General features: G+C 46.8%; 1 protein-coding gene across 1 annotated transcript in view; it reads right to left on the reverse strand.

Moving 5' to 3' along the window:
* Positions 1–24680, reverse strand: part of LOC309564142 (complement C1r-A subcomponent-like) — a gene marked incomplete at its 5' end in the record, with an annotated part of 131530 nt that overhangs the window by 70789 nt on the left and 36061 nt on the right. Inside the window, 3 exons of the mRNA XM_082268771.1 lie at positions 9137–9284; positions 19580–19776; positions 21456–21599. Coding sequence (XP_082124897.1) covers positions 9137–9284; positions 19580–19776; positions 21456–21599 — 489 coding nt within the window. The remainder of the gene's footprint in view (positions 1–9136; positions 9285–19579; positions 19777–21455; positions 21600–24680) is intronic.

Below are 24680 nucleotides of genomic sequence, written 5' to 3' on the forward strand. Positions count from 1 at the left end.
GAGTATCCTTGCGACTGGTGAGTATCTTTGCGACAGGTGAGTATCTCTGTGTCTGTGAGGGTTGTGCGACTGACCGGGCTGTGTGTCTGTGAGTGTTGTGCGACTGACCGGGCTGTGTGTCTGTGAGTGTTGTGCGACTGACCGGGCTGTGTGTCTGTGAGGGTTGTGCGACTGTGAGTGTGGTGCGACTGACCGGGCTGTGCGACTGAGTGTTGGGCAACTGAGAGTGTTGTGCGACTGACCAGGCTGTGCGATTGTGAGTGTGGTGCGACTGAACCGGGCTGTGAAACTGTGAGTGTGTGTGACTGTGAGTGTTGTGCGACTGACCGGGAGGTGCGACTGGGAGTGTTGTGCGACTGACCGGGCTGTGAGATTGTGAGTGTTGTGCAACTGAGTGTCAAGTGAGGGTAGCGGAGTACCAGAGGGTGAGAAGGTAGAGTTAGGAAGCCAGGAAATAGCCACATAGGATAGACTTAAATCACTGAATCCCCATTAGATTAGATTAGTAGGTACAATGCCCGGCGGGTGTGGAGATGCGACTCGGTGTACATCTTGTGATATGTATGCGTTCCTCGGACAGGTGATCGAGGGCGAATACAAATGCGCAAAATGTAAGCAAGTTGCTTCCCTGGAAGCTCAGGTCTTGAATCTAGGGAAGCAGCTGGCAACACTGAGACGATTGTCCATACCGGAGGAGAGCCAGGATTGTACCAGTCAGGTGCAGGCAGGGGTCTGCACAGAGGTGGGCGGAGTATCGGAGGTGCAGGCATCAGAGCAGAGTAGAGGGGTGACAGTTAGGAGGGGTAGAAGGGGACAAGGCAAGGAGGCTGATCCTGGGCTGGAGCACCCCAATAGATTCGCCCCGTTGTGTGATGTTTTGGAAACCAGTCAGGGACCAGCATTGCTGGAGCAGAGTGACGCCCCTAGCTGCCAGGGGAAGAACTCCTCCAGTGAGGCCGGGAGAAAGGGAAAGGAAAGACAGGTGATGGTGGTAGGGGACTCAATTATTAGAAGGGCAGACAGTGTAATCTGTGACAAAGACCGTGTGTGCCAAACAGTCTGTTGTTTGCCAGGCGCTCGGGTTCGGCACATCGTGGATCGGGTGGACAGATTACTGGGTGGGGCTGGGGAAGACCCAGCTGTCATGGTACACATGGGTACCAATGACATAGGCAGAGGAAGATGGAGAGTCCTAAACAATTTCAGGGACTGAGGCGCTAAGTTGAGGACTAGGACCTCCAAGGTAGAATTTTCCGAAATACTACCTGTACCTCGAGCCACACCAGAGAGGCAGTGGGAGATTAGGGAAGTTAACGAGTGGCTGAGGAGCTGGTGTAGTAAGGAGGGTTTCGGGTTCCTGGAGAACTGGGCCGTCTTCTCAGTCGGTCACCGGCTCTTTGGTAGGGACGGATTGCACCTAAATGGGGTGGGTGCAGCCGTACTGGGTGCGAGGATGGCCAAAAAGTTAGAGGGGCTTTTAAACTAGGTGATGGGGGGGAGGGTACAGATGTAGAATTAGCCAGTGGAAAGCAAGTTTCAGAGGGCAGAAATGGGGGCATTAGCGGTAGGGTGTTCGGAGCTCCTATACCCAGGGTGGGTATGGGGAAAAATCAAGAGAGCAGCCTAAAAACATCAAATGAGGATATATGTAACCGATCAAAATGAAGAAGTTTGTATACCAATGCCAGAAGCCTGGCCAACAAGATGGGAGAGATGGAGCTGCTGATGTTTGAGGAGGACTTAGATTTTGTGGGGATAACTGAGACTTGGTTCGACAGCTCTCATGACTGGATGGCGACCATTCAGGGGTATTCCCTTTATCGCAGAGATAGAGAAGGTAAAAAAGGGGGAGGGGTATGTCTGTATATTAAGAACAGTGTACAGGTAAATATGAGGGATGATATTAATAATGGAGCTAAGGACGAGGCAGAATCCCTATGGGTGGAGCTTCAAAGGGAAGGCACGGTGGGGAAGGTAATATTGGGCGTATGCTATAGGCCCCCCAACCTGAGGGAGGAGGGGGAGGCGGACCTCATTTTACAGATAGGATTGGCAGCAGCAAGGATGGGAAATGTCATTATAATGGGGGACTTTAATTATCCAGATATAGACTGGGCAGAAGGAACCGCACACTCAGCCAAGGCTAGGCAGTTCCTAAATGTTTTGCAGGACAATTTCATGGGTCAGATGGTGAATGCACCGACAAGAAACAATGCGGTACTTGACCTACTGATTACCAACAATACAGACCTGCTCACGGATATAGAAATACGGGGCAACTTAGGAAACAGTGACCATAGGTCAATAAGTTTCAGTATTAATTACAGTTATAGGAAGCAGAGGGGTAATATAAGGACGCTGAATTTTAAAAGAGCCAATTTCCCAAAACTGCGCTCGCTGCTAGAAAATATCTATTGGGATAGAACCCTGGGAACAAAGAACACGGAGCAAAAATGGGAGTGCTTCAAGAGCATACTAAACAAAGGGATTGACCAGTGGATTACAAAGGGAAATAAATTTAAAAGAGCAAAACTCCAACATAAAAATGCATATTAGTGCTAAAGAAAGGGCCTTCAAAAAATACAAGACTGAGGGGTCATTGGCAGCATTCAAGCATTACAAAGAGTGTAATAAGAAATGTAAAGACGAAATCAGGGCGGCTAAAATAGAACACGAGAGACATATAGCGGAGGAAAGTAAAAGGAACCCCAAGAAGTTCTTTAAGTATATAAACAGTAAGAAAGCGAGGCCAGAACACATTGGCCCCATAAAAGATGACAAAGGAAATATGGCCACTGAGGACAGGGAAAAGGTGGAAGTGTTAAATAATTTCTTCTCTTCAGTCTTCACAGAAGAATCGGGGGGCTACACGAACCTAGTGTATGTAAGGCCGAACTAAACAACACACCTCAGGAAATACCGCCATGGCTAACAGAAGATAGACTTAGAACTAAAATAGAGAAACTTAACATAAATAAATCACCGGGACCGGATGGCTTGCACCCGAGGGTTCTTAAAGAGCTCAGCCAGGTGATTGCCAGACCATTATTCTTGATATTTAAGGATAGTGTACAGACGGGTATGGTGCCAGCTGATTGGAAAAAAGCCAACGTGGTACCAATATTTAAAAAGGGGCCTAGATGTATCCCGGGTAACTATAGGCCGGTCAGCCTAACATCTGTAGTCTGCAAGATTTTGGAGGGGATGTTAAGAGACCACATACAAGACTTTAGTAATGAAAACGGTATTATTAGTAGTAATCAGCATGGATTCATGAAAAATCGTTCTTGCCAGACCAATCTATTAACCTTCTATGATGAAGTGAGCTGCCACCTAGATAAAGGAAGGCCTGTGGATGTGGTGTATCTGGACTTCGCAAAGGCCTTTGACACCGTTCCCCACAAACGCTTACTGTACAAACTAAGGAAGGTAGGTATGGACCATAAGGTGAGTACCTGGATAGAGAACTGGTTCCAGGGGAGAGTCCAGAGGGTGATGATGATTAATGGGGAGTACTCGGATTGGGCGGGTGTGGAAAGCGGGGTCCCCCAGGGTTCTGTCCTGGGACCAATCCTGTTTAATTTATTCATAAATGATCAAGAGGAGGGGATATCTAGTACAATCTCAGTATTTGCCAATATCTTCTATGCAGGATGTGGAAAAGTAATGCACTTGGGGGCCAGAAAGCAAGCTACTCACTAGGGGGGGGAACCTCTGGGTGAGTCTAGGATGGAAAAGGACCTGGGGGTACTGGTAGACAACAAGCTTGGCAGTGGCATGCAATGCCAAGCTGCTGCAAGCAAAGCCAACAGAATACTGGGATGTATAAAAAAGGGGAATCACTCCAGAAATAAAGAGATTATTCTCCCACTCTACAAGACTCTGGTCCGGCCACATCTGGAGTATGCTGTCCAGTTCTGGGCACCGGTCCTCAGGAAGGATGTGCTGGAACTGGAAAGAGTCCAGAGAAGGGCAACTAAAATAATTAGGGGAATGGAGGACATCAGCTATGAGGAAAGACTACAAGCACTGAACCTTTTCTCTCTGGAGAAGAGACGACTGAGGGGGGATATGATATCAATGTACAAATACTGTACTGGCGACCCTAGCATAAGGAACAAACTATTCAGAGAAAGGAGATACAACAAGACATGTGGCCACTCACTAAAACTAGAGGAAAGGCGGTTTAACCTTAAAATGCGTAAGGGGTTCTTCACTGTAAGAGCGGTAAGGATGTGGAATTCTCTTCCACAAGCAGTGGTATCAGCAGGGAGCATTGATAGTTTCAAAAAACTATTAGATGGGCACCTTAGAGACCACAACATACAGGGGTATACAATGTACAACATACAGGGGTATACAATGTACAACATACAGGGGTATACAATGTACAACATACAGGGGTATACAATGTACAACATACAGGGGTATACAATGTACAACATACAGGGGTATACAATGTACGGTTAAAAGCAAACACACACACATCATAGGTTGAACTGGATGGACTGATGTCTTTTTTCAACCTCACTAACTATGTAACTATGTAACTATGTGACACTTACCTATCCAGGGATCCAGCGATGTCCTCTAATTCTTCAATGGCCTTCGGGTGCAAGCGCCAGCATTGCAGGTAAGGAAAAAAGGAAGTGGCTTCACAGCCGGTTCCCTAATGTGCTGTGCTTTGTAAATGGTCCCATAGTCTTCTGGGACCTGTGATTTGTCCCAGAAGACTGCAGGGGATAGAGGTGCCAAAAAATGCCAAATGTGGCAGTGGAGGGTGCAAACATGCGGCCTTTCTCTGCCTGGGCCTTGGTGCCGAGGGGCCGCATATTTGCATAAATTACAGTCAATACAGCCATGCCCCTCCCTTCTTCTGAATGCCCCCAGAGCAAGCAGCTCGCTCTCGAGTCAGTGCTCTGTGTGTCCATTCGGCCCCACCCCCTCTCTCTTCTCTTTGGCTCACTGACTGTGATTGACAGCAGCGGGAGCCAATGGCTGATGTCATAGCCAATGAGGAGGGAGAGTCCCCAGAGAGCCGAAGCTCTTGTGAACATTGCTGGATCACAATGGGGCTCAGGTAAGTATTAGGGGGCTGGGGGGCAGCTGAACAGAGAAGGTCAAGAATGCATGAGGGTAAAAAAAAAAAACTAGAGCCTTTGGAACCACTTTAAGATGTAGGAGTCCTGACCTGTAGAATTTACCCTCCTGAACAAGGATGGGGGTTTTGAACAAATTTTTCTTTCACATATAATGCCGCGTTAACATCTCTACCCCGGCAATTTGGCAACAATTCACACCTTCAGCCATGTGCATAGAAGGATTACCACCAAGGTTACTATAATTATGTAACTAGAAAAGAGCGATTTCAGAATCTTTCACACCTCCCATCCTGTTCTTGGGAAATCAATATCTGCCTTGACACCTTCCATGATGATTGGATGAAGGAGTTGGAGTTGCCGTATCGATTTAAATTCTGGGGTAGGTTCCTGACACTCATTAGAGCTGAAGAACTGGCTTGGAGAAACTACAAAACTTCTTTTGCATTAAAGAACAAGTCTGGTTGAATGTTAAATACACATAGTTACATAGTAGCTGAGGTTGAATAAAGACAATAGTCCATCCAGTTCAACCTGTGTAGGTGTGTGTGGCTGTAATCATCTCTCATAGCCCTGAATGCTCTGATCCTTGAGATGTACGTCTTCTAAGAGTCTTTTGAAAGCAACCATACTTCCCGCAGAAACCACCTCTTGTGGTAGAGAATTCCACAATCTTGTAGCCCTAACAGTAAAGAACCCCCTGCATTGCCTGAGGTTAAAATGCTTCTCCTCTAAACGCATTGTATGCCCTCGAGTCTTAATGCAATCCTTTAGACTGAAAAGCTTTTTTTCTATGCTGAGATCACCATTGAGATATTTATAAATTGCTATCATGTCCCCTCTCAGGCGTCTCTTCTCCAGGGAGAATAAATCAAGCGATTGCAGACGCTCTTCATAATTAAGGTCCTCCAATCCCCTAATTAGTTTAGTTGCCCTTCTCTGGACTCTCTCCAGCTCCAACACATCCCTCCTGAGGACTGGCGACCATTTATTATAGGGCAGGAGGAGCCTAGCGTAGAGGGTTATGGGAAATGACTACCCCAGGTATACTGACAAGTAAGCCTGTGAAGTAGGAAAAGAAGTCCCAGGAGCCGCACATCACACAAAACCCTCATGTAAAGAGTGGAAGCATCCTCAGCCTAGACCAGGGGTAATGAATTAAAATTCAAGGAGGTCCGGTCGCTAAAATTTTCTTTGGGCCGATGTCCGAATCTGAAGTCTGTGCTATGACTCCGAAAGATGGGCAAAACAAAACGTGTCCATCAGCGTTGCTCTTAACATAAAATATGCCCATTTGAGTGCCCCTTAACATAAAATGTGTCCATCAGCATTACCCTTAGCATAAAATTTGCCCATTAGCGTGACCCTTAACATAAAATAAGGGGCACGCTGATGGGCACATTTTATGTTAGGGGGCACTCTGATGGACACATTTTATGTTAAGGGGCACTCAAATGGGCATATTTTATGTTAGCGGGCACTCTGATGGGCACATTTTATGTTAGGGGGCACGCTGATGGGCACATTTTATGTTAGGGGGCAGGCTGATGGGCACATTTTATGTTAGGGGGCACTCTGTTGGGCACATTTTATGTTAGGGGGCACGCTGATGGGCACATTTTATGTTAAGGGGCACTCTGTTGGGCACATTTTATGTTAGGGGGCCCTCTGATGGGCCCATTTTATGTAAGGGGGCACGCTGATGGGCACATTTTATGTTAGGGGGCATGCTGATGGGCAAAACAAAATATGTCCATCAGCGTTGCTCTTAACATAAAATATGCCCATTAGAGTGCCCCTTAACATAAAATGTGCCCATCTGTGTGACCCCTAACATAAAATGTGTAAAATGTGCCCATCAGAGTGCCCCCTAACATAAAATGTGCCCATCAGCGTGACCCTTAGCATAAAATTTGCTCATCAGCGTGACCCTTAGCATAAAATTTGTCCATCAGCGTGACCCTTAACATAAAATAAGGGGAACGCTGATGGGCACATTTTATGTTAGGGGCACTCTGATGGCCATATTTTATATTAGGGGGCACGCTGATGGGCACATTTTATGTTAGGGGGCATTCTGATGGGCATATTTTATGTTAGGGGGCGCTCTGATGGGAACATTTTATGTTAAGGGGCACGCTGATGGGCACAACAAAACGTGTCCATCAGCGTTGCTCTTAACATTAAATATGCCCATTAGAGTGCCCATTAACATAAAATATGCCCATTAGATTGACCCTTAACATAAAATAAGGCGCACGCTGATGGGCACATTCTATGTTAGGGGCACTCTTATGGGCATATTTTATTTTATGGGGCACTCTAATGGGCACAAATGTGCCCATCTGTGTGCCCCTTAACAAAATATGCCCATAAGTCTGCATTTTATAAAATTAAGCAACCGCCTAAAAAATGTGCCCCACATACCTTTGGGAGCGGAAAATGTCAGAGCCAGGAGCCGTGAACATCAGGGGGGCGGGGCGTGCATGTGATATCACGCCCCAGCTCACGGCTAGGCTGAGTGTGAGAGTCAGGAGCCGCAGTTAGGAGCAGGGGGGCGGGGCGTGCACATGACATCACGCCCCCAACTCGCGGCCGATGACACCTCTGACAGAACACCGGCTGGGAGGAAGCCGAAGAAGAAGCAGGGGGCACACACGGGATGTCACTGGTTGCTGGGACACCCGCGGTCCCAGCAAACCAATGACTATTTACAGTGGCGGCCTGACGGGTCCGGGCAGAAGCATTGTGCGGGCCGCTCCTGGACCGCGGGCCGCAATTTAATGACGGCTGGCCTAGACTGTGTCCAGGCCACACACTTAACAAGTTTTTTCCCGCCCACAGGGCTTCTCATGACTAAGCCCTGTGGGTGAGGCGAAACATGTTGGGTGGCGTGGTCTGGAGGGAGTCTAGGCTGAGGCTACTTCCACTCTTTACATTGGCTCCTGGGACTTATTTTTCGTCCTCATTGACTTCTGTGGAGCTGAGACGAGTTCATTCACTGCCTATAAAGACCTACTAGAGCCGGAAGCAGCATCCTTAATTTCTTTGTATGGGTTTGTGGCCTTTGGAAATGAACCCTTAGGCCCATAACAGGCTCTGATGGAGAACCCACCTATGGGGGACCTAGATTGAGGACCTTGGAGGAGCTGGGAGGCCATCCTGTTGTTAGTGTTGGATTTGCACTGTGCAGAATGTGTATGTAAGGTCTGGAAGAGTAAAGGCGAAGGCCATGTTGTAAAGATCTTCACATTTCTGTAGGCACACAACCAGCAGTTAACAGATAAATGTCTGAACTTGTAACAGGGCTGGGACAAGGGGTGAGCAGGAGGAGAAGCTCCCCTGGGCCCAGCAGAACAAGGGGGGCAGAGAATGGACACAGAGCAGCAAACCCATTCTACGGTATGCATTAACATTGGGGAAGGGGTGCAGTTTCGCATCCTTGCCCTGGGCGCTAGATGAACCTGTCCCAGTACTGCCCTGTAATGTCTGACCCTGTGTCCAGGACTGGCCATCTGTCCCTAATGGCAGGCAACTGCTGGATATGGGGATATATGCTTTCTGCCGCAGGCAGCCCCAGCTCCTTTCAGCCTTACATTGAGTCCTACTGGCTGAACATCTGGGATCCACCCTCAGGTATTCCCAGTGTACTTTGCCAATTCAGGACGTGTGAATGAGCTAAAAGCCACCAACTACCTTCATTTTTGCCTTCTACGTTGACTCCAATGGATTTTATCAAACTGGCAAAATCTCCCAACTTTTTCCAAAGTTTGGAAGAAATGAAAACTCTCAATTTGGCTCATCCCTCCTGGCCCGGCCCTACACACAACCAAAAAATAAAGATGAGTCGTATGTACATAAAGCATTTACAAGGTTTCGGCAAGTTTCTGCAAAGTTTTCGGCAAGGCGTTCGTGAAGCTAAATAAAAGCAAGACATGGCTCTGGTAGCTGGTGCACTGCGGGGACATTTGGCTTTCCTACAATTAGGTGGTTAAATAAACTATAAATGTGAGACTGAAGGACGGACAGCGTCTTACCTTTGGTCGTGTAGTGCAGTTTCCACCCTTTGCTGTCACCGGAGTCATCGGTGTGGAACAGAAAATCCACCTTGTTGCTCAGAGTCTTCAGAGTTCCAGGAGACTTCCGTCCACAATAAGTACCCAGCAGGGTACCACCGGCAATCACCTGATGGCAGGAATGGCAATGTTAGAGCCACATAGAGTACAACACGATGTTAGCACTTACCTTACAGCACTGGGGTTGTGGGTTCAAGCTTTCTAACAAATTGTGTTGTGTTCTTGTATAAATGTGTTTTATGAGAATTTCTGCTCCTCTGGAGCTGGCTGATGTGAATAGCCCAGGGCAGGGCTTTTTCAGAGGGAACGTGGGGGAACGCAGTTCCAGCACCTCCAGAACTGAATGATGTAATGGCAAGAGGTGCTGGAGGGTCTCTTGATGCTGGCCGCTGGGGAATCTATTGTTGCTAGAGGGGATCTATTATTGTGAACGAAGGGGGTCTATTGTTGCTGGGGAGTTCTTCTATTGCTCGCGGGGAACCTATTATTGCTGGGTTGGGTCTTAAGTTGCTGGCAGGTCAGTCATTGCTGGAAGGGATGTACTGTTGAGGAAGCGGTCTTAGTTGCAGGCTGTTGGAGGGTCTATTGATGCTGGCTGCTGGGGAATTTATTGTTGCTGGAAGGTATCTGTTTTTGCAGGGAGGGTCTATTGTTGCTGGGGTGTTCTATTGTTTCTGGTGCAGGATCTATTGTTTCTAGGGGTGAGTCTTGTGTTGCAGGGGGTTAACTATTGCTGGGAGGGGTCTACTGTTGAGGGAGGGGTCTAATGTTGCTGGCTTGCGGGAGGGTCTAATAATGCTGGCAATTGGGAGACCATTGTTGCTGGGGTGGATCTATTGTCCACCCCAATAGATTGGATTGGGTTGTCCATTGGTGCTAGATCAATTTTACTGACTTTCTTGTTATCACTAGCAAATGCCACCACAAAATTATACTTGGTTCTGTATTCTCTAACAGGGGTGGTACCAGGGGTCGGCAAGGTGTCCGCTCACGGACACCGGTGTCCGTGAGCGGTCCTTGCTGGGTCCGCCACGCTGCCCCGCCATCATTGAATTTTTTGCACCCAGATCTGAGATGATCATTTATGTGCTCACTGCCTCGCCGGCTGGAGTCACCGCCCGCCGCTCCCTGCAGATAGTCCCGCCTCCCGCTGGCCAGCCGCCAGCGCTGACAAGATCAAGAAGACACTCGTGCCTGCGCTGCTCAGCTGCGAGTAATCCTCCTCCAACCTGCTGCCCGTGCCTGCCATGCCCGCCGCCAGTCTCAGCAGCAGTGCACAGCATGCTCCAGCCCGCCCATGAGAGATGTTAGTAAGTCAACTCTTCATTAGTTCTGCACTGTATATGTCCTCCTATAAACAGCGAGTCCAGAATATAAAATCAGATCATTAAAGGAGATCTATAGGGAACCCTGCCTTGTCTGCTCTAAAGGGGGATCTATAGAAGACCCTATATGGCCTGCTCTGAAGGGGGATCTATGAGGGGACCTGCTCTAGTAAAGGAGGATCTTTAGGGATGCTGTCCTGCTTTAAAAGGGGATCTATGGTTACCCTGCTCTAAAAGGGATCTATGCCATAGATCCCCCTTTAGAGCATAGTCCCCATAGATCCCCCTTTAGAGCTCAGTTTCTCTAGATCCCCTTTAGTGCAGGCCCAGGGTCCCCATAGATCCCCCTTGAGAGCAGGGTCCCCATGGATCCCTTTTTAGAGCAGGGTCCCCATAGATCCCCCTTTAGAGCAGGGTCCCCATAGATCCCCCTTTAGAGAAGGGTCCCCATAGTTCCCCTTTTAGAGAAGGGTCCCCATAGATTCTATGGGGACCCTTCTCTAAATGAGGATCCATGGGGACCCTGCTCTAAAGGGGGATCTATGGGGATCCCTATCGGAAAGGGGGAGTCCAGAATATAAAATCAGATCATTAAAGGAGATCTATAGGGAACCCTGCCTTGTCTGCTCTAAAGGGGGATCTATAGAAGACCCTATATGACCTGCTCTGAAGGGGGATCTATGAGAGGACCTGCTCTAGTAAAGGGGGATCTTTAGGGATGCTGTCCTGCTTTAAAAGGGGATCTATGGTTACCCTGCTCTAAAAGGGATCTATGCCATAGATCCCCCTTTAGAGCATAGTCCCCGTAGATCCCCCTTTAGAGCTCAGTTTCTCTAGATCCCCTTTAGTGCAGGCCCAGGGTCCGCATAGATCCCCCTTGAGAGCAGGGTCCCCATGGATCCCTTTTTAGAGCAGGGTCCCCATAGATCCCCCTTTAGAGCAGGGTCCCCATAGATCCCCCTTTAGAGAAGGGTCCCCATAGTTCCCCTTTTAGAGAAGGGTCCCCATAGATTCTATGGGGACCCTTCTCTAAATGAGGATCCATGGGGACCCTGCTCTAAAGGGGGATCTATGGGGATCCCTATCGGAAAGGGGGATCTATGGGGACGCTGGCCTGCTCTAAAGGGAATCTATGGGGGACCCTGCTCTAAAGGGGGATTTATGGGGACCCTGGCCTGCTCTAAAGGGAGATCTATGGGGGCCCTGGCCTGCTCTAAAGGGGGATATATGGGGATCCTGCTCTAATGTGGGATCGATAGGGACCCTGGCCTGCTCTAAAGGGGGATTGATGGGGACCCTGTTTGAATTTTGAAGATCTTTTAAACATTTTATAACAGTATACCACAAGCAATCTTTATATAAATGTTATTTTAAACTTATTTGTACTTGTAGAACTAGGCCAGAGGTTTTTTTTGATGGTTTTAATTTGAAATGTACTGTGGTGTCCTTCACTAAGGTCTGTACTTTGGAAAATGTCCGCCACACCCTTGGTCCGTGCCTATCCCTGGGTAGTACTTGAAGGTGGGTAAGGGGTGGAACCAAAAAACTGCTCGGAGGTGGGTAGGGGGCGGAGTCAAATTGTGACTCAGAAGAGAGGAGTTCCCGCACCTATTCTCTGAGAAAAAAAAGCCCTGCCTCAGGGTAATCTGTAAAGCACTGTTGGTACCATAAAAAATTGGAAATATCTCCAGTGGAAGCACAATGGGACAATTTAATTCATTTTTTTGCACAAATGTTAAAATCTGAATTTTTTGCTAGAAATTACTGTAAACCTCCAAAAAGTATATATTTTCTGAAGCAGAGACCCTAGAGAATAAAATGGTGGTAGTAATTTTTTTTATGTTGCACGCTATGCATGCAGTTATTTATCCATATTTTATAGAAAAAATACATTAGAATGGATTTTAGTGCAAAATAAAATAAAATGATACCCATTTTTAGGGTAAAATATAAAAGAGGAGGGTTGCATCGAGTAAATAGAGGCCAAACATGTCAAGTCTTAAATATGTACTGTATTTGACAGAAGTAAGTACACCCCTCACATTTTTGTAAATATTTTATTCTATCTTTTCGTGCCGGTTCACACTAGGGCGACCTGTGAGGCGACCTGGTCGCCTCACAGGTCGCCGCAGGTCGCGTCCCATTGGGAAGCTGCAGACCCGTTCTAATAGGAGCGACACAAGTCGCTCCGACCTAGAAAAAGGGTCCGGAGCTTCTTTGGGGCGACCCGGAGGCGACCGCCATAGACTTCAATGTTATGAAGTCTGTGGCGGCCGCTCCGAGGTCGCGGCGCGCTGCTCGCACCGCGACCTCGGAGGTCGCGGTGCGAAGTAGCGTCGCTGCAATGTGAACCGGCGCTTAATGTGACAACACTGAAGAAATGACACTTTGCTACAATGTAAAGTAGTGAGTGTACAGCTTGTATAACAGTGTAAATTTGCTGTCCCCTCAAAATAACTCAACACACAGCCATTAATGTCTAAACCGCTGGCAACAAAAACTTAACAGGAGAGGTTCCACTCAGAACAGGCCTCGCCATTGTCCACCAAAGAAGTTGAGTGCCGTGCTCAGCGTCATATCCAGAGGTTGTCTTTGGGAAATAGACGTATGAGTGCTGCCAGCATTGCTGCAGAGGTTGAAGGGGTGGGGGAGGGGTCAGCCTGTCAGTGCTCAGACCATACGCCACACACTGCATCAAATTGGTCTGCATGGCTGTCATCCCAGAAGGAAGCCTCTTCTAAAGATGATGGACAAGAAAGCCTGCAAACAGTTTGCTGAAGACAAGCAGACTAAGGACATGGATTACTGGAACCATCTCCTGTGGTCTGATGAGACCAAGATAAACTTATTTGGTGTCAGATGGTGTCAGGCGTGTGTGGGGGCAACCAGGTGAGGAGTATAAAGACAAGTGTGTCTTTCTACAGTCAAGCATGGTGGTGGGAGTGTCATGGTCTGGGGCTGCATGAGTGCTGCCAGCACTGGGGAGCTACAGTTCATTGGGAGAACCATGAATGCCAACATGTACTGTGACATACTGAAGCAGAGCATGATCCCCTCCCTTCAGAGACTGGGCCGCAGGGCAATATTCCAACATAACGACCCCAAACACCTCCAAGATGGCCACTGCCTTGCTAAAGAAGCTGAGGGTAAAGGTGATGGACTGGCCAAGCATGTCTCCAGACCTAAACCCTATTGAGCATCTGTGGGGGATCTTCAAATGGAAGGTGGAGGGGCGCAAGGTCTCTAACATCCACCAGCTCCGTGATGTCATCATGGAAGAGGGGAAGAGGACTCCAGTGGCAACCTGTGAAGCTCTGGTGACCTCCATGCCCAAGAGGGTTAAGGCAGTGCTGGAAAATAATGGCGGCCACACAAAATATTGACACTTTGGGCCCAATTTGGATATTATCACTTAGGGGTGTACTGACTTTTGTTGCCAGTGGTTTAGACATTAATGGCTGTGTTGAGTTATTTTGAGGGGACAGTAAATTTACACTGTTATACAAGCTGTACACTCACTACTTTACATTGTAGCAAAGTCTAATTTCTTCAGTGTTGCCACATGAAAAGATAGAATAAAATATTTACAGAAATGTGAGGGGTGTACTTACTTTTGTGAGATACTGTACATGCCTGTGGAATAGTAAAAAAATATGGTACCCAAAATTCCCTATGGGTGACGCTTTAACCACTTTACCACCGGAGGATTTTCCTGCTAAAAGACCAGGGGTTATTTTGCGATTTTTTACTGCGTGACTTTAACGGACAATCGCGCGGTCGTGCGACGCTGTACCTAAACAAATTTCACGTCCTTTTTTTCCCACAAACAGAGCTTTCTTTTGGTGGTATTTGATCACCTGTGCGATTTTTTGATCACGCGCTATAAACAAAAAAAGAGCGTAATTTTTGCAAAAACAACAATATTTTTCACTTTTTTTTATATGAAATTCCCCCAAAAAAAAATGTAAAAATCAAAATTTTTTAAAATTTTCGGCCAATTTGTTTTACGCTACCTATGTTTGGTAAAAAAAATCGCAAAAAGCGTATTTTAATTGGTTTGCGCAAAAGTTATCGCGTTTACTAACAAAGGGAAAGATTTTTGTCATTTTTGGTGTTTTTTTTTTTAACGAGTAATGGCGGCGATCTGCGATTTTTTTTGCGGTACTGCGACATTGCGGCGGACAGATCGGACCCTTGACTGACATTTTTGACACTTTTGGGGGTACCAGTGACATTACTGCAGTAATCAGTGCTATATATATGCACTGTTACTGCAAAAATGACACTGGCAGGGAAGGGGTTAACAGTATTGGACAGGGAGGGGTTAAGTGTGTCCTAGGGGCGTGATTCTAACTGTGTAGGGACATGTCTACTAGTGTAAAAACAAAGATCAACAGTTCTACATAGTAGAACTGTTTGATCTTCACTTTTACACAGGGAGAACTGACAGGTGGCTTGTTTACACAAGCCGCTCTGTCTTTCTCCCGCTGTAGCGGCGATCGTAGTGTGACCGGCGGACATCGGGTCCGCCAGTCACACTCCCGCACTCCTCCGTGAACGAGCCGAGGCGGGCGCGCGCCTCGGCGGGCGCGCGCCCGCCCGCTATTGGCTCTGGAAGGAGTGACAGGCGAGCGACGTAGACCTACGTCACTCTGCCTGGCCGGGGCCGACTGCCGCAGTAAATATACTGTGCGCAGTCGGCAAGCGGTTAATAGCCTTTAGAGGTCATTAGTTTAGAGTTAACTGTGAATTACGGCCCCAGAATTATTGCTCTCCCTCACTACATACATGTGCTCACCCTATGCTGCGCTTTTTACATGAAGTGTGTGCAAGAGTAATTTACAATTTTTTTTTTTTATTATTTTTATTTTATTTTATTTTATATTGTTAATTTATATCTTCTTATATATTATAATTTATTTGTATTTTATATAGAAACATAGAAAAGCAATGGCAGAAGAGGGACCAAGTGGTCCATCAAGTTTGCCCGTCTTAACTTTTTTTTTATTTTATACACCTTTTTTTGTATTTTTATTTTTTTTACACTTTTTAATTTCCTAATTTACTTAAGAAATTAAAAAGTGTAAAAAACAAAACCGAAAAAAAAAAAATAATAATTGCTTTTTTGCTATCACAAGGAGGCCATCAAGGGGAAACAAATTTCACCCTGTAAGGGTTTCCATTTTATTTAAGCATTTTTAATTTGTCAATTCGCCAATTTGTCAAGATTTCAGCCTTTTTATTCCACGTTTATTGTTTTTCACCAAACAAATTTATGGAAGCAGACCTGACCCTCCGGACCGTCTGTGCAATAGAAATTAAATATTTACCAACTGTTTTTTTTTTTTTTTTAATTGTGACCTTCGCGGCTCTGATACTTTACCCCGTGTCCTGTCTCCCGAAAGACAAACTCCGGCCAGAAAAATAATTTACATACTATCAGCCTGTCTGTCTCCTCTCCTCTCCCCTCCGTCACTTGTTATTATTTCAGTTGCTGAAGTGGCTCAGAAGACATTATGTGTAAGCATTATCCAGAACAGTGGGAAGAATGTCCCTTACATTGGTGGTCAGTGGGAAGAATGTCCCTTATATTGGTGGTCAGTGGGAAGAATGTCCCTTATATTGGTGGTCAGTGGGAAGAATGCTCCTTTCATTGGTGATCAGTGGGAAGAATGTCCCTTACATTGGTGGTCAGTGAGAAGAATGCTCCTTTCATTGGTGATCAGTGGGAAGAATGTCCCTTACATTGGTGGTCAGTAGGAAGAATGTTCCTTACATTGGTGGTCAGTAGGAAGAATGTTCCTTACATTGGTGGTCAGTGGGAAGAATGTCCCTTACATTGGAGGTCAGTGGGAAGAATGTTCCTTACATTGATGATTAGGGATGATCAAACTTTTCAAAAGTTTGGTTCGACCAGAACACCCGAACTTCCCGAAAGTTCGGGTACATGAAAGAAAGGAAAGGAGGCGCAACCACCTAGTGCATTACCCGTGGTACTGTATAAAATATTTAATAAAAAATGCCAAATGCATACTCACAAAAGGGCGTTTTTGTAGCTGGCGTTTTTTTGGGCATTTTTTGGGCGTCTTTGGAGGCAGGCATAACATCTGTACTTCTGTGTAGGGGTATATATACACACACACTTATATGTATTTATACACATACACATATATAGGTGTTATAGCAGAGAAGCCATATGGGTGTTAATTATTTCATTAGCGCAAGCATAGGTTTCTGCTACTTTCACACCTATATATGTGTATGTGTATATATACATACAGGTGTGTGTGTATATATACCCCTACACAGAAGTACAGATGTTATGCCTGCCTCCAAAGACGCCCTAAAAAATGCCCAAAAAAACGCCAGCTACAAAAACGCCCAGGTGTGTTTTTGCAGCAGGTGTTTTTTTTGGGCATTTTTTGGGGTTCTTTGGAGGCAGGCAAAACATCAGAACTTGTGTATAGGGGTATATATATATACACACACACTTATATGTATTTATACACATATATAGGTGTGATAGGAGCGGAGACATATGCCTGTTAATTATTTCATTAGCGCAAGCATAGGTTTCTGCTACTTTCACTCCTATATATGTGTATATATACATACATGTGTGTGTGTATATATACCCCTACACAGAAGTTCTGATGTTATGCCTGACTCCAAACATGTCCTCAAAAAAGCCCTATAAACGCCTGCAACAAAAAGCAGGGTGACAGGGGCAAAGCCACTATCCGGTTCTATAAGTGTTCTAAGAGAAACAATCTTTTCTCTATAGCGGTCACCCTGACATGGAAGGATTTGGTCACCCTGCCATAGCAGTCAGAGTCAGTTCACCCTACACTACACTACGGTCACCCTGACACTTAACACTTTCCCTACAGAAACTAGATTTTTGAATCTAACTAAAGTGGAAAATAGTACCCTAACTACACTAGATATCCCTTTCCTCACACTAATAATTGCTAAATGACACTTTGAAGCAGAAGTAACAAAACTGCTTCCACTCTCTTCCACAGCCCTTTATTAAAATGGTAGAGATTTGGCGGAGCTATCTTATATACTGGGGGGCGTATTTACTAATGATTGGCCTCTGGACCCCCTAGTCCAGTGATGGTGAACCTTGGCACCCCAGATGTTTTGGAACTACATTTCCCATGATTCTCCTGTACTCGGCAGTGTAGGTGAGCATCAGGGGAAATGTAGTTGCAAAACATCTGGGGTGCCAAGGTTCACCATCACTGCCCTAGTCACTCCAATCACATTCCTAGCAGACTCCTGCCCCCTCAATTGGCTTTTACTGATAGTTCTGGTCCAATCATGGGCTTTTAAAGCCCAGTTCCTTTCCCATTGCATTTTGGTCGGTTCTGGTTCGGAATTCGGCTGAACCTCGAACAGTCAATGTTCGGGTCGAACCGATGGTCGACCCGAACCGTTCGATCATCCCTATTGATGATCAGTGGGAAGAACGTTCCTTACATTGGTGGTCAATGGGAAGAACGTTCCTTACATTGGGGGTCAGTGGGAAGAATGTCCCTTACATTGGTGGTCAGTGGGAAGAATGTTCCTTACATTGGTGGCCAGTGGGAAGAATGTCCCTTACATTGGTGGTCAGTGGGAAGAATGTCCCTTACAACTGTGGCCAGTGGGAAGAATGTCCCTTACATTGGTGGTCAGTGGGAAGAATGTCCCTTACTTTGGTGGTCAGTGGGAAGAATGTCCCTTACATTGGTGGTCAGTGGGAAGAATGTCCCTTACATTGGTGGCCAGTGGGAAGAATGTCCCTTACATTGGTGGTCAGTGGGAAGAATGTCCCTTACATTGGTGGCCAGTGGGAAGAATGTCCCTTACATTGGTGGTCAGTGGGAAGAATGTCCCTTACATTGGTGGTCAGTGGGAAGAATGTCCCTTACATTGGTGGCCAGTGGGAAGAATGTCCCTTACATTGGTGGTCAGTGGGAAGAATGTCCCTTACATTGGTGGCCAGTGGGAAGAATGTCCCTTACATTGGTGGTCAGTGGGAAGAATGTCCCTTACATTGGTGGCCAGTGGGAAGAATGTCCCTTACATTGGTGGTCAGTGGGAAGAATGTCCCTTACATTGGTGGTCAGTGGGAAGAATGTTCCCCTACAGATAGCTCTACTAGCAGAGTGAACTCATAGCAGTTGACCCCGAAGATCAAAGCTCACAATGGTATGCATTAAGTGATATGATAGCTTCCTGCTCCCACTTTCACCCAGATCACTTAGCAGAAGTTCAGCCCCCCCTCACCCTCTCTCTGGCTACAGCCTTCTAGGACACGTCACAGGTCCCAGAAGCAGGGCAGCCATCAGGGGGGGGACAGCCCATACACATGTAGGGGGCCCAGGTGTTTCATGGGGCCCAGCTGCCCAGGCCCAACCAACGAGATCAAGTTGTTGCTGCTGTAGTAACTAGCAATTGCTAAAGCAGGATGGCCGCAGAGTAAGCTGATACAGCTGAAGAGATGTCTCTTTGCTGGATTGGGCTGTCTCTTTGCTAAATATATGAGGCCATCTCTTTGCTGAATAGGGATGTCTCTTTGCTGGATTGGGATATCTCTTTGCTGAATACATGGGGATGACTTTTTGTAGGATTGGATTCATTTTCATATATTAAGTTGTAAGAGTGTTTAAATAAAAGTGGGTACACTGAAGGTGAGATTGCCAGCGGGGAGATTTGGTAGGATGGCCAGAGGACTGGCCCTGGGGAATGTTAGTTGTCAGGCCCGGAGGGGCCCAGACCTAAAGCTTTGTAAGGGGCCCCAGAATTTCTGATGGCTGACCTGCCCAGAAGGCTGTGGTACCAACCACAAAGCGCAGCACAGCTCCCCGATGCAGAGTAGGAAGCCACAAGGACTCACAGCCAGCTTCCCACATTAAACATGCCGGTGACCCAAAAGACCAGCAAAGACCTGGCTTGGTTGAGGACAATGCTGGATCCCTGGACAGGTAAGTGTCCTTTTGTTCTTTTCTTTCTAGGGGGGAAGATCCTCTTTAATGAGTAAATACTGAGCTTGTACAAAACGATTGCAAGTTGTGTGGCCAGCATTTACCTTCAAGGTGTCGTAGGGACACGGAGCCCGCGGGTGGAAGTCTATGTCAAAAGTTTCCACAAAGGAGATGGAGATGCGGAACCCTTCTTCTACGCGGATGCTGTAGTTGCAGTTGAGGTCTGCAGGGTAAGGCTTGGGGTATCCCGGACTGTAGATATATCCGGTGTCCTCCGTGAACAGCTGACTGCTACAATCCACTGAGAGAAACAATACACAGAATTGTCCATCTGTTATCCTTATTACAACGTTCTATAATCAGCTCTACAGTGCCTTGAAAAAGTATTCACACCCATTGTATCATTGATCATTTTCCTTCCAGTTCACAATTATGGCCACTTTGTGTCGGTCTATCACATAAAATCCCAATAAAATACATTTTTGGTTGTAACATGAGAAAATGTGGGAAATTTCAAGGGGTGTGAATACTTTTTCAAGGCACTGTATGTCCTCATTGGCACTTATGGTGCTAGAAAAGTGACATATTGACACTCGGGGGTCCCAGAACAATGACACACTGACACTTGGGGGTCCCAGAACAATGACACACTGACACTTGGGGGTCCCAGAACAATGACACACTGACACTTGGGGTCCCAGAACAATGACACACTGACACTTGGGGGACCCAGAACAATGACACACTGACACTTGGGGATCCCAGAACAATGACACACTGACACTTGGGGGACCCAGAACAATGACACACTGACACTTGGGGGACCCAGAACAATGACACACTGACACTTGGGGTCTCAGATCAATGACACACTGACACTTGGGGGTCCCAGAACAATGACACACTGACACTTGGGGATCCCAGAACAATGACACTCTGACACTTGGGGGTCCTCAGACATTGACACACTGACACTTGGGGGTCCCAGAACAATGACACACTGGCACTTGGGGGTCCTCAGACATTGACACACTGACACTTGGGTGTCCCAGAACAATGACACACTGACACTTGGGGGTCTCAGAACAATGACACACTGACACTTGGGGGTCCCAGAACAATGACACACTGACACTTGGGGGTCCCAGAACAATGACACACTGACACTTGGGGGTCTCAGAACAATGACACACTGGCACTTGGGGGTCCTCAGACATTGACACACTGACACTTGGGGGTCCCAGAACAATGACACACTGACACTTGGGGGACCCAGAACAATGACACACTGACACTTGGGGATCCCAGAACAATGACACACTGACACTTGGGGGTCTCAGAACAATGACACACTGACACTTGGGGGTCCCAGAACAATGACACAATGACACTTGGGGGTCCCAGAACAATGACCCACTGACACTTGGGGGTCCCAGAACAATGACACACTGACACTTGGGGGTCCCAGAACAATGACACACTGACACTTGGGGATCCCAGAACAATGACACTCTGACACTTGGGGGTCCTCAGACATTGACACACTGACACTTGGGTGTCCCAGAACAATGACACACTGGCACTTGGGGGTCCTCAGACATTGACACACTGACACTTGGGGGTCCCAGAACAATGACACACTGACACTTGGGGGTCCCAGAACAATGACACACTGACACTTGGGGGTCTCAGAACAATGACACACTGGCACTTGGGGGTCCTCAGACATTGACACACTGACACTTGGGGGTCCCAGAACAATGACACACTGACACTTGAGGTCCCCGGACATTGACACACTGACACTTGGGGGTCCCAGAACAATGACACACTGACACTTGAGGTCCCCGGACATTGACACACTGACACTTGGGGTCCCAGAACAATGACACACTGACACTTGGGGGTCCCAGAACAATGACACACTGACACTTGGGGTCTTATCTAAAGAAAGCAGGAGATGACGGATTGGAGACTTACCTCGGCAGGTTCTCTTGTCACTCTGTAGTTTGTATCCCGGAAGACAGGAGCAGAAGTAGCCCCCTATGTAGTTGTGGCAGACATGCTGGCATGGTGGGGTCCATGAAGCACTGATATCATTGGGGAGGGCGCACTCGTCATTGTCTGGAGACAACAGAGGGTCCAAGATAAACGTTAGAACATTGAAATAAAAGGTAAAATGAATGCACATGGAGGATAAGAAGAGACGGTGGGAATTGTTCTGTGAATGGAGCGGTACTCACATAGCAGAGATTTGGATATTCGTATCATTAGTTACTCACATAAAAGAGCAGACGTGTGCAGTTCATTTTGTACCGCATACAAATTTGGATGAATTTTCGATTATTCCGAGATTCGGAATGAAATAGTAACGGATTTTGTTGGAATCCATTAAAATTGGTTTTGTTTATTCGTTTTCTAGCAAATTCCAACTTTTCAAAAAGATTGGAATTCGGGTCGGTCGAAAAAACGATCGCCAGATTCGCATTCTGTGTGAAGAAATAGCTGGTTGTTAAGCAGCGGGTCGGGAAGCCGGCTGCCCGCATCCTTAACAACCATGAGTCATCAGCTGTCAGCGGGCTTCCCCACTGACAGAGGAAGGTAAAGAAAAAAATGCCGGCAATTGCCCAGCAATTGAAAAAACGGCGCGGGGTCACGACAAAATTGAAAAAAAATAAAAAAAACAGCGTGGGGTCACGACAAAATTAAAAAAAAAAACGGCAGCCCCCCCAAAATCTATCAGGAAAAGGGAGGGGGGGGTTCAAGAAAGCGCCCACCCCCTCCTTAATCATGCCAGGCCACATGCCCTCAACATGGGGAGGCGGGTGCTTTGGGGTGGGGGGGTAAGGGCCTCTTCCCGATAACTCTGGGCTGTGGTTGTCAGGGTCTGTGGGCTGGAGGCTTATCGGAAACCCCACCCTCCCCCCTATTGGAATGGATAGTTCTTTTTTAAAAATAGTGTCCCTAAATGTAAATCCATCGTCAATCACGACCCGAAAAATAGAAGGCGGAGCGTTTTTTATTTTTTCTATTTTTTGGTGGGCATCATGATTGACGATGGATTTACATTGAGGGACACTTTTTTTTTAATAAAGGATTTGTCAAAAACTGTTTCCTGTGGTTCTTACTTTTGGGCACTTTTATGGTGAATGGGTAGAGGTATGATGTACCCGATACCCATTCACATGGGGGGGGGGGGTGGAATCTTGGGGCTTCCATATCCTGATAAGCCCCCCACCAGCAGACCCCCGACAACAACAGCACAGGGTTCTCGGGAAGAATTTCCTGACCTGCCAGGCTCCATGCTCAGATAAGGGTCTGGTATGGATATTGGAAGGGGCCCGACACCATTTTGTTTTTACATTTTAGGCCTGGTATGGACTGGGGGGGGGATTCTACGGCATTTTTTTAAACATTATTCTATTGCCGGGCAATTGCCGGCATTCTTTTTTTTAATAAAGGATTTGTCAAAAACTGTTTCCTGTGGTTCTTACTTTTTGGCGAATGGGTAGAGGTATGATATACCCAATACCCATTCACATAGCGGAGGGGCAGAGATCTGAGGGCCCCTTGTTAAAGGGGGCTTCAAAATTCTGATAAGCCCCCCGCCAGCAGACCCCTGACAACCACAGCACAGGGTTCTTGGGAAGAGTTCCTGACCTGCTGGGCTCCATGAGGGTCTGGTATGGATTTTGGGGGGGGGCCCACGCCATTTTCTTTTTTTACATTTTGGAGCTGGTATGGACTGGGGGGGGGGGGGGGGATTCTACAGCATTTTTTTAAACATTATTCTATTGCCGGGCAATTGCCGGCATTCAATTTTTTTTAATACAGAATTTGTCAAAAACTGTTTCCTGTGGTTCTTACTTTTTGGCACTTTTTTGGTGAATGGGTAGAGGTATGATGTACCCAATACCCATTCACATAGGGGAGGGGCCGGCATCTGAGGGCCCCTTGTTAAAGGGGGCTTCAAAATTCTATTAAGTCCCCCGCCCACAGACCCCCGGCAACCACAGCACAGGGTTCTCGGGATGAGTTCCTGACCTGCTGGGCTCCATGCTCAGATAAGGGTCTGGTATGGATTTTGGGGGGGGGCCCATTTTATTTATTTTTTCAATTTTGGGCCTGGTATGGACTGGGGGGGGGGGGGAATTCTACGGCATTTTTTTTTAAACATTATTCTATTGCCGGCATTCTTTTCTATACATTCATCTGTCAGTGGGGAAGCCCGCTGACAGATGATGACTCAGGGTTGTTAAGGACGCGGGCGGCCGGCTTCCCAGCCTGCTGCTTAACACAGTATTCAAATCGGTTGATAGTTTTTCGACCAATCTGAATTCTAATCGTTCTAAAAAGTTGGAATTTGTTCGAAAATTAATAAATAAAACAAACTTTTAGGAAAATTAAACCAAACTAATTCTGAAACCAAACTAAACGACTTCCATAATGAAACGTAATTGGTAACATAACAAATTTATCCGAAACAAAACACATTTTTCCGGTCATCCGATGTCTAATAAAGGGGAAGGTTTTAAAAAATCTGTCTGTTCTTCCTGCCATGTCCCTGGACAATCTCATTTCAAGGTAATGATCAGAGTTTGTTGATAGACACAAAGCTTATATTTAACATAATGGCACCCGTAGGCCAGTGCCCAGGCCAGGAGGTTTAGAGGAGTGCCTTGAAATGTACACATTGTATTGACTTTTCTAATTTTGTTTACCCCAAACTCGCTTATCCATGTCTTTATGGACCTTGCTTTGTGCACTGGTCCATATCATTTGGTTGAGGGGGGATTATGGTGTGGGGTTGTTTTTCAGGGGTTGGGCCCCTTAGTTCCAGTAAAGGGAACTCTTAAGGCGTCAGCATACCAATACATTTTGGACAATTTCATGCTCCCAACTTTGTGGGAGGAGTTTGGGGATGGCCCCTCCCTGTTCCAACATGGCTGTGCACCAGTGCACAAAGCAAGGTCCAAAAAGACATGGATGAGCGAATTTGGGGGTGGAGGAACTTGACTGGCCTGCACAGCGTCCTGACCTCAACCAGATAGAACACCTTTGGGATGAATTAGAGCGGAGACTTCAAGCCAGGCCTTCTCATCCAACATCAGTGCCTGACCTCACAAATGCGCTTCTGGAAGAATGGTCAAACATTACCATAGACACTCCTAAACCTTGTGGATGGCCTTCCCAGAAGAGTTGAAA

This window comes from Pelophylax lessonae, assembly GCF_965119305.1.
Source record: "Pelophylax lessonae genome assembly, chromosome: 9".
NCBI classification, from domain to species: Eukaryota; Metazoa; Chordata; class Amphibia; order Anura; family Ranidae; genus Pelophylax; species Pelophylax lessonae.